This window comes from Somniosus microcephalus, chromosome 4 (assembly GCF_052327205.1).
Source record: "Somniosus microcephalus isolate GS21.2 chromosome 4, FLI_Smic_1.0, whole genome shotgun sequence".
Classification (NCBI taxonomy): domain Eukaryota; kingdom Metazoa; phylum Chordata; class Chondrichthyes; order Squaliformes; family Somniosidae; genus Somniosus; species Somniosus microcephalus.
This window is the reverse complement of record NC_140990.1, coordinates 67505684-67516552: the sequence shown is the minus strand read 5'-3', so window position 1 is coordinate 67516552 and position 10869 is coordinate 67505684. Positions and strand designations below refer to the sequence as shown.

Genomic DNA, 10869 nt, shown 5'->3' with positions numbered 1-10869 from the left:
GTCTGTCCTGAATGAATCCATTTCACTACCAAATGTTGCGATGTTTGCTCCACACCACAGGGTTTCATCTGTTTAAAGCCACAACAGAAAGCTCCAGTTTTCTCCTGGAGTTTGAGAGAAATCAGGTTTGAAAATGATGCAGGGTTTCAGCCAATGAGGGAGCTCCGGCTGAGCCCCGCCCACTTGGTGCCGCAAGCCCCGCCCCTCACACACTCCGATTGGTTGGAGGACCCGCCGCCGGTTCGCTCTTCCAGCCTCGCCCCGCTCGCTCCCTAGTGGTCGGAATCTCCCGTCAATCAGGCCGTGGACCCCGGTCACGTGTCCCTCGAGTGAGCTCCGCCAAACAGAAGAATCTCCGCTCGGGGCCCGGATCCGCGGACTCTCAGGTTTGTGTTTCCCTTTATTCTCGCCCCACTTCTGATCTTAATCAGATCTCTGGGAAACCCTCTTTCCCTCACTGATCGCGGCTCTTAACCAAAACCGACTTTACAAAGAAAGCCCCGCGTGGCAGCCGCGGCTAAGGGGCCCAATGCGCAGGCGCAGGGGAGGATGATTGACAGTTCCATGGGTTTGTGCACTGAGCATGCGCGGTACGGACCCCCGGTGTCACGTGGGGCTAAGCAGGGAGGGGCGGGGCCTCAGGGGGGAGTGACCCTGACTCTCCACTGCACACTCGCCTCCTCCATCCCTCAGTGACCTAGCCTGACCCTGACTCTCCACTGCACACTCGCCTCCTCCATCCCTCAGTGACCTAGCCTGACCCTGACTCTCCACTGCACACTCGCCTCCTTCATTCCTCAGTGACCTAGCCCTACCCTGACTCTCCACTGCACACTCGCCTCCTCCATCCCTCAGTGATCTAGCCCGACCCTGACTCTCCACTGCACACTCGCCTCCTTCATCCCTCAGTGACCTAGCCTGACCCTGACTCTCCACTGCACACTCGCCTCCTTCATCCCTCAGTGACCTAGCCCTACCCTGACTCTCCACTGCACACTCGCCTCCTTCATCCCTCAGTGACCTAGCCCGACCCTGACTCTCCACTGCACACTCGCCTCCTTCATCCCTCAGTGACCTAGCCTGACCCTGACTCTCCACTGCACACTCGCCTCCTTCATTCCTCAGTGACCAAGCCCTACCCTGACTCTCCACTGCACACTCGCCTCCTCCATCCCTCAGTGATCTAGCCCGACCCTGACTCTCCACTGCACACTCGCCTCCTTCATCCCTCAGTGACCTAGCCCGACCCTGACTCTCCACTGCACACTCGCCTCCTTCATCCCTCAGTGACCCTGCCTGACCCTGACTCTCCACTGCACACTCGCCTCCTTCACCCCTCAGTGACCTAGCCCGACTATAACTCTCCACTGCACACTGGCCTCCTTCATCCCTCAGTGACCTAGCCTGACCCTGACTCTCCACTGCACACTCGCCTCCTTCATCCCTCAGTGACCAAGCCCGACCCTGACTCTCCACTGCACACTCGCCTCCTTCATCCCTCAGTGACCGAGCCCTACCCTGACTCTCCACTGCACACTCGCCTCCTTCATCCCTCAGTGACCTCGCCCTACCCTGACTCTCCACTGCACACTCGCCTCCCTCATCCCTCAGTGACCTAGCCCGACCCTGACTCTCCACTGCACACTCGCCTCCTTCATCCCTCAGTGACCGAGCCCGGCCCTGACTCTCCACTGCACACTCGCCTCCTTCATCCCTCAGTGACCTAGCCCGACCCTGACTCTCCACTGCACACTCGCCTCCCTCATCCGTCAGTGACCTAGCCCGACCCTGACTCTCCACTGCACACTCGCCTCCTTCATCCCTCAGTGACCTAGCCCGACCCTGACTCTCTACTGCACACTCGCCTCCTTCATCCCTCAGTGACCTAGCCTGACCCTGACTCTCCACTGCACACTCGCCTCCTTCATCCCTCAGTGACCTAGACCGACGTTGACTCTCCACTGCACACTCGCCTCCTTCATCCCTCAGTGACCGAGCCCTACCCTGACTCTCCACTGCACACTCGCCCCCTTTATCCCTCAGTGACCTAGCCCTACCCTGACTCTCCACTGCACACTCGCCTCCTTCATCCCTCAGTGGCAGAGCCCGACCTTGACTCTCCACTGCACACTCGCCTCCTTCATCCCGCAGTGACCTAGCCCGACCCTGACTCTCCACTGCACACTCGCCTCCTTCATCCCTCAGTGACCTAGCCCTGCCCTGACTCTCCACTGCACACTCGCCTCCTTCAACCCTCAGTGACCTAGCCCTCGCCTGACTCTCCACCGCACACTCGCCTCCTTCATCCCTCAGTGACCTAGCCCTACCCTGACTCTCCACTGCACACTCGCCTCCTTCATCCCTCAGTGACCTAGCCCGACCCTGACTATCCACTGCACACTCACCTCCTTCATCCCTCAGTGACCTAGCCCGACACTGACTCTCCACTGCACACTCGGTAAAATAATGGGACTCAAGGCGGATAAATCACCTGGACCTGATGGCTTACATCCTAGGGTCTTGAGGGAAGTGGCGGTCGGGATTGTGGATGCATTAGTAATAATTTTCCAAAACTCCCTGGACTCAGCAAAGATCCCGGCAGACTGGAAAACTGCTAATGTAACACCCTTATTTAAAAAGGGCAGTAGACAGAAGGCTGGAAACTATAGACCGGTTAGCCTAACATCTGTGGTAGGTAAAATTTTGGAGTCCATTATTAAGGAGACAGTAACAGGACATTTGGATAATCATAATTTAATCGGACAAAGTCAGCATGGTTTTATGAAGGGGAAGTCATGTTTGACAAATTTGCTGGAGTTCTTTGAGGAAGTAACATATAGGGTGGATAAAGGGGAACCAGTGGACGTAGTGTATTTAGACTTCCAAAAGGCATTTGACAAGGTGCCACACAAAAGATTATTGCTTAAGATAAAAAATCACGGGATTGGGGGTAATATTCTGGCATGGATAGAGAATTGGCTATCTAACAGAAGGCAGAGAGTTGGGATAAATGGTTCGTTCTCAGACAGGCAATTAGTAACTCGTGGTGTTCCGCAGGGGTCAGTGCTGGGTCCCCAACTCTTTACAATCTATATTAACGATTTGGAGGAGGGGACCGAGTGTAACATATCAAAGTTTGCAGATGATACTAAGATGGGAGGGAAAGTAGTGAGTGAGTGTGGTAAACCACTGTTAACCTGTACATGCCTGTGTGGTAAACCACTGTTAACCTGTACATGCCTGTGTGGTAAACCACTGTTAACCTGTACATGCCTGTGTGGTAAACCACTGTTTACCCTGTACAAGTCCAGGCATGTCTCAGCCCCTGGCTCCACCCCTAAGCCCGGGAATAAAGGTGACTCACCACCCTTCCCCCGGGAGCTCTTAGGATGGATTCACTAGCAGAGGCATGCTCTAGTTCTTAGTCAATAAAAGCCTACTTCATTTAAGTCCATCTCGTAGTCTTTGGTATTGTTGATAGCGCATCAGTGAGGAGGACATAAAAAACCTGCAAGGGGACATAGACAGGCTAAGTAAGTGGGCAGAGATTTGGCAGATGGAATACAATACTGGAAAGTGTGAGGTTATGCACTTTGGCAGGAAAAATCGTAGAGCAAGTTATTATCTTAATGGCAAGAAACTGGAAAGTACTGAAGTACAAAGGGATCTGGGGGTCCTGGTGCACGAAACTCAAAAGGTTAGTATGCAAGTGCAGCAAGTGATTAAGAAGGCCAATGGAATGTTGTCTTTCATTGCTAGGGGGATAGAATATAAAAATAGGGAGGTATTGCTGCAGTTGTACAAGGTATTGGTGAGACCGCACCTGGAATACTGCATACAGTTTTGGTGTCCATACTTAAGAAAAGACATACTTGCTCTCGAGTCAGTACAAAGAAGGTTCACTCGGTTAATCCCGGGGATGAGGGGATGGACATATGAGGAGAGGTTGAGTAGATTGGGACTCCACTCATTGGAGTTCAGAAGAATGAGAGGTGATCTTATTGAAACATATAAGATTGTGAAGGGGTTGGATCGGGTGGATGCGGGGAGGATGTTCCCGATGATGGGTGAAATTAGAACTAGGGGGCATAGTCTTAGAATAAGGGGCTGCTCTTTCAAAACTGAGATGAGGAGGAACTACTTCACTCAGAGGGTGGTAGGTCCATGGAATATGCTGCCCCAAAAAGCTGTAGAAGCGACATCATTACATAAATTTAAAACAGAAATAGACAGTTTCCTAGAAGTAAAGGGAATTAAGGGTTACGGGGAGCGGGTAGGAATTTGGACATGAGTCTAGGTTCGGATCGGACATGGCCCTGTGGGTAGCGGAGCGGGCCCAGGGGCCGTGTAGCCTGATCCTGCTCCTATTTCGTGTGTCTAATTCTGTTAGATTCAGGAGATGGTTCTGTGACAGTAGATTGGCGGTTAGGATCAGATCAGCCATGATCTTATTGAATGGCGGAGCAGGCTCGAGGGGCAGATTGGCCTACTCCTTTTCCTATTTCTTATGTTCTTATGTACCGTGACTCTCCACTGCACACTCACCTCCTTCATCCCTCAGTGACCTAGCCTGATCCTGACTCTCCACTGCACACTCGCCTCCTTCATCCCTCAGTGACCTAGCCTGATCCTGACTCTCCACTGCACACTCGCCTCCTTCATCCCTCAGTGACCTAGCCCGACCCTGACTCTCCACTGCACACTCGCCTCCTTCATCCCTCTGTGACCTAGCCTGACCCTGACTCTCCACTGCACACTCGCCTCCTTCATCCCTCAGTGACCTAGCCCGACCCTGACTCTCCACTGCACACTCGCCTCCTTCATCCCTCAGTGACCTAGCCTGACCCTGACTCTCCACTGCACACTCGCCTCCTTCATCCCTCAGTGACCTAGCCCGACCCTGACTCTCCACTGCACACTCGCCTCCTTCATCCCTCAGTGACCTAGCCCGACCCTGACTCTCCACTGCACACTCGCCTCCTTCATCCCTCAGTGACCTAGCCCGACCGTGACTCTCCACTGCACACTCGCCTGCTTCATCCCTCAGTGACCGAGCCCTACCCTGACTCTCCACTCCACTGCACACTCGCCTCCTTCATCCCTCAGTGACCTAACCCGACCCTGACTCTCCACTACACACTCGCCTCCTTCATCCCTCAGCACTACTCACTGCCTCCTCTCCCTTAGCCAATTATATACCCAAATTACCATCAGCCCTTTAATTCCCTGTGCTTCTATTTTCCGAGTCAGTCTCTTCTGTGGCACTTTATCAAATGCCTTTTGAAAGTCCATATATACAACATCTACTGCACTACCTTCATCCACCCTCTGTTACTTCATCAAAGAACTCCATCAGGTTAGTCAGACACGATTTAACTTTAACAAATCCATGCTGGCTGCCCCTTATTAACCCATGTTTCTCCAAGTGAGAATTAATTTTGTCCTTGACAATGGTCTCTAGTCGTTCACCCACACTGACATTAGACTGATTGGCCTGTAGTTACCAGGTTTATCCCTCCCCTTTTTTAAACAGGGTGTAACATTTGCAATCCTCCAGTCTTCTGGCACCACTCCCATATATCTGAGGGAGATTGAAAGATTGGGGTCGGAGCTTCTGCTATCTCCACCCTAGCTTCCCTCAGCAATCTAGGATGCATCGCATCTGGACCGGGTGACTTGTTAACTTTGAGTGATGACAACCTATTTAGCACCTCCTTTCTATCTATTTTTATCCAATTTCTCTACTCCCCCCTCCTCTACTGCGACATTAAATTCATCCTCTTCTTTTGTGGAGACAGATGCTAAGTACTCATTCAGTACCTCAGCCACGCCCTCTGCCTCCGTATGATGAGCTCCTATTTGGTCCCTAATCGGCCCCACCATTCCTTTAACTATCCTTTTACTTTTCATATGTTTATAGAAGATTTTTGGGTTCTCTTTTATGTTACCCCCTAATCTTTTCTCATATTGTCTCTTTGCCCTTCTTATATCCTGTTTCATTTTCCCCCGCACTCTCTGTATTCTGCCTGGTTTTTGACTGCATTCTGTACCTGACATTTGTCATAAACCTCCTTTTTCTGTTTTATTTTAACCTCTATATCCTTTGTCATCGGGAGCTCTAGCTTTGAATGGCCCATCTTTCCTCCTTATGGGAATATGCTTGGTTTGTACCCGAACTATCTCAGCCTTGAAGGCCTGCCATTGGTCATTCACTGTTTTCCTGGACAATCTTTGTTTCCAGTCCACCTGTGCTCGATCCCTTCTCAAATCACTGAAATTGTCTCTCTTCCAGCTGGGTATTTTCACCGTTGATTTTGTTTTGTCCCTTTCTATAACTACTTTAAACCTAATGATATTGTGATCACTGTTAACCAGATCCCTCCTGCCCCAGAACCGATGAGAGACCCTTTAAATGTTCTGACTGTGCAGAGGTTTCAGAGTTCATCCAACCTGCTGAGTCACCAGCGAGTTCACACAGATCTTCAAAGAAAGGAAGATGTTTTAGAAAGTCTGGCAGCACTAAAAGTTCACAGCCATCTCAGAGTAGTGTCCCTTTAATTACAATCTCGCGGAACAAGAAGAATCACTGTCCCTTTAACTACCACAAATCCCTGTGTGGAGGAGAGGGGGAGATACAGTCTGTCCCAGTAACTGTCGCAGAACAGAATTAGAGACCCTGTCCCATAAGGGCTTGACCCTCCCCCACTCCCTGCTTTTCCTTAAGTGTCTCAGCCTTAAAATTCTCATTCTTGTTTTCAAATCCCTCCGTGGCCCCGCCCCTCCCTATCTCTGTAATCTCTTCCAGCCCCACAACCCCCCCGAGATATCTGCGCTTCTCTAATTCCGGCCTCTTGAGCATCCCTGATTTTAATCACTGCACCATTGGTGGCCGTGCCTTCAGCTGCCTGGGCCCTAAGCTCTGGAATTCCTTCCTTAAACCTCTCCATCTCTCTACCTCTCTCTCCTTCTTTAAGATGCTCCTTAAAACCTACCTCTTTGACCAAGCTTTTGGTCATCTGCCCGAATATCTCCTTATGTGGCTCGGTGTCAATTTTTGTTTTATAACGATCCTGTGAAGAGCCTTGGGATGTTTTACTACATTAAAGGTGCTTTATAAATACAAGTGGCTGTTGTTGTTTCCTGAAACTAATAATAAATTCCCCAGGGGGAAAAAAACTTGTACTTTTACTCCCAAATATTAAAAAGTTTGTTCTACAGAAGCACGGGGTTTGTCTGCTTTTTATTCATGAATTTAAAAAGTCTGTATTAAAACCTGAGCCAGTGTGTTGTGAGACAAAGAGCCTTGTGTCCAATAAGGGGAATAAAGGCCCAAAGCCTCCCCTGGCCCCAGGCCCTGAACAAGGGACTGGAGAAACTCGCTGCCCTGCGGATCAGACAATCAGCCGGCGCTAGTCCCGCCCCTCGGGCTCCCCGATTGGTTGGAGGACCCACCGCTGGCTCACTCCTCCAGCCCCGCCCCGCTCGCTCTCTATTGGTCGGAAGCTCCCATAAGTCAGGCCGTGGGCCTTGTCACGTGCCCCGCCCCTCAAAGAAAGCCTCGCGTGGTCGCTGGGCAGAGCTGCAGGTCGGCGGGAGCGGGGTCGGGCGATTAATAAACTGCGGGTAGGCCGCGCCGCTGGGTTTATAAAGTTGGAGAACGGCCTCAGGCCCGAAGGAGATCCAGCGGCCCGGTCTGTGTTCCACCGGACGGCAGCGGTGAGGCTTTTTCTCGGGAACAGTCCCGGGTTACGCGCCGCCATCTTGGTGGAGGAAAGACGGACCGGTTCCACCGGCAGCACGGTGCATGCGCGGCCATCTTCGTACAGGAACATAGAGTGGGTGGGGCTTCAGGGTCCCAGTGACCAGGAGAGACAATCATTGACTCATTGATTTTATTCTCACTCTGCACACAGCGGGTGTAGAACTGAACCCAACCAGAGTAGAGGGAGGGGGAAAACTGGGAGTGGAGGAAAGAAATGTTGGAGATGGTGCGATGGGTTTGGATTTCAGCACAGGGAGGAGGGAGAGTGTGTGGGACGGGGATTTACAGCTTTGGGGGAACAAGAGAGGAAAAAATGTTCCATAGAAACTAGAATTGTCTGTTCTGAATTTCTATCCTGTACTTACAGTGATGACTTTTGTAAACTCCTTTTACAGAGTATTAGAAGGGGAGGGTTTACAGACGGGAAACTCAAACCAAACATCACGTCAAGACCTGACAGGGTCACTCAATTCATCAGGACCTGAATATCATCGGCCTTTGAATGTGGAAGGAGAAATGTTTGTCTGTTCTGTCTGTGGGAAAAGATTTCAAACATCAGTGTGACTGGAAAAGCCCCGAGACACACACACCCGAGTGAGAGTGTTCCACTGCACTGACTGTGGAAAGAGCTTTAACTAGTTACACAACCTGAAAAAACATCGCACTGTTCACAGCGGGGAGAAACCGTACACGTGTCCTGTGTGTGGACGAGGCTTCAACTGATCGTCCAACCTGGAGAGACACAAGGACACCCGCACCACGGAGAAACCGTGGAAATGTGGGGACTGTGGGAAGGGATTCAATTACCCGTCTGAGCTGGAAACTCATCGACGCAGTCACACTGGGGAGAGGCCGTTCACCTGCTCCGAGTGTGGGAAGGGATTCGCTCAGTTATCCAACCTTCAGACACACGAGCGAGTTCACACTGAGGAGAGACCGTTCACCTGCTCTGAATGTGGGAAGGGATTTAATGCTTTATCAAACCTCCTGACACACCAGCGAGTTCACACTGATAAGAGACCTTTTAAATGTTCTGACTGTGAGAAGAGCTATAAAAGCACAAAGGATCTGCTGACACACCAACGCACTCACACTGGGGAGAGACCGTTCATCTGCACCATGTGTGGGAAGGGATTCACTTGTTCATCCCACCTTCTAACACACCAACTTGTTCACACTGACAAGAGACCTTTTAAATGTTCTGATTGTGAGAAGAGCTTTAAAAGCAAACAGCACCTGCTGAAACACCATCGTACTCACACTGGGGAGAGGCCGTTCACCTGCTCCGTGTGTAGGAAGGGATTCACTCAGTCATCTCATCTGCTGACACACCAGCAAGTTCACACTGAGGAGAGACTGTTCACCTGCACCGTGTGTGGGAAGGGATACACTAAGTCATTGCACCTGCTGTCACACCAGCGAGTTCACACAGGGGAGAGGCCATTCAGTTGTTCTCACTGTGGGAAGAAGTTCAGGCAGTCATCCAACCTCATTGAACACCAGCAAGTTCACACTGGGGAGAGGGCGTTCACCTGCTCCGGTTGTGGGAAGGGATTCACTCAGCCATCCCACCTGCTGACACACCAGCGAGTTCACACTGGGGAGAGGCCATTCAGCTGCTCCGTGTGTGGGAAGGGTTTCTCTCAATCATCCCACCTGCTGCCACACCAGCGCACTCACACTGGGGAGAGGCCGTTCACCTGCTCCGTGTGTGGGAAGGGATTCACTCGGTCAGCCAACCTGCTGAGACATCAGCGAGTTCACAAGTGACTGCGGGGGTTGGATGCTGCTGTTAATCACATCCAGGACTGAACCATGTTCATTCTGACAGTTGTGGTTTGTTTCTGCTGATGTTAATAACTCCTGTAACTGGGTTGGAGTTTAATATTCTGGATAGATGTCAAATAAATCAGCTTGGTTTCAGATGCACAGTGGATCGAATGCTTGATGTCTCCAAGATATGAGGAGACTAACTGATGTCCTGTTACCGACAGTTCCATGTTTCGGCCTTTTCTCCTTTCTCACTATACTTTATTTCAGTTCTGATGCCTTCGGTTACTCTCATGGACAAGTCCCAGCTCCCCATCCTTTCCAGAATGCCTCATCTAGCCTTGGTATCCAGGGAAAGTATCGGTAAAATACCAGTGATCGAAGGGAAACTAACAATAAGTCAAGGGGAGAAATCATTCGACATTAGTATTTTACATAATGGTAATGGGGAAAGTAGTGGGACTGAGGAGAGATAAATCTCCAGGGCCTTATGGTTTCCACCCCAGGGAATTAAAGTAAGTAAATGAGGGAATTGCAGGAGAGTTATTCATAATCTTTCAACGGTCTCTGAATTTGGAAAGTGCTGCTAGACCGGAAAATTGCTAACATCACTCCATTATAAGAGTGTGGAGAGAAACCAGGTAACTACAGGCCGATCAGTCTAACATCACTCCATTATAAGAGTGTGGAGAGAAACCAGGTAACTACAGGCCGATCAGTCTAACATCACTCCATTATAAGAGTGGGGAGAGAAACCAGGTAACTACAGGCCGATCATCTAACATCACTCCATTATAAGAGTGGGGAGAGAAACCAGGTAACTACAGGCCGATCAGTCTAACGTCACTCCATTATAACTGTGGAGAGAAACCAGGTAACTACAGGCCGATCAGTCTAACATCACTCCATTATAAGAGTGGGGAGAGAAACCAGGTAACTACAGGCTGATCAGTCTAACGTCACTCCATTATAAGAGTGGGGAGAGAAACCAGGTAACTACAGGCCCATCAGTCTAACATCACTCCATTATAAGAGTGTGGAGAGAAACCAGGTAACTACAGGCCGATCATCTAACATCACTCCATTATAAGAGTGGGGAGAGAAACCAGGTAACTACAGGCCCATCAGTCTAACATCACTCCATTATAAGAGTGTGGAGAGAAACCAGGTAACTACAGGCCGATCAGTCTAACGTCACTCCATTATTATAGTGGAGAGAAACCAGGTAACTACAGGACGATCAGTCTAACATCACTCCATTATAAGAGTGTGGAGAGAAACCAGGTAACTACAGGCCGATCATCTAACATCACTCCATTATAAGAGTGGGGAGAGAA

At 50.4% G+C, this 10869-nt stretch overlaps 1 protein-coding gene across 1 annotated transcript; it reads left to right on the top strand.

Moving 5' to 3' along the window:
- The first annotated feature begins 268 nt into the window (after positions 1-268).
- On the top strand, positions 269-9828 carry LOC147119123 (uncharacterized). The gene is made up of 2 exons (XM_085984856.1): positions 269-386; positions 8158-9828. Exon 2 carries the CDS (start codon positions 8882-8884, stop codon positions 9530-9532), a length of 651 nt encoding a protein of 216 aa, XP_085840982.1. The 5' UTR covers positions 269-386; positions 8158-8881; the 3' UTR covers positions 9533-9828.
- The last annotated feature ends 1041 nt before the right edge of the window (positions 9829-10869 follow it).

Coding starts and splice junctions, on each gene's coding strand:
- LOC147119123 (XM_085984856.1), top strand. CDS start 8,882: ATGTGTGGGAAGGGATTCACTTGTTCATCCCACCTTCTAACACACCAA.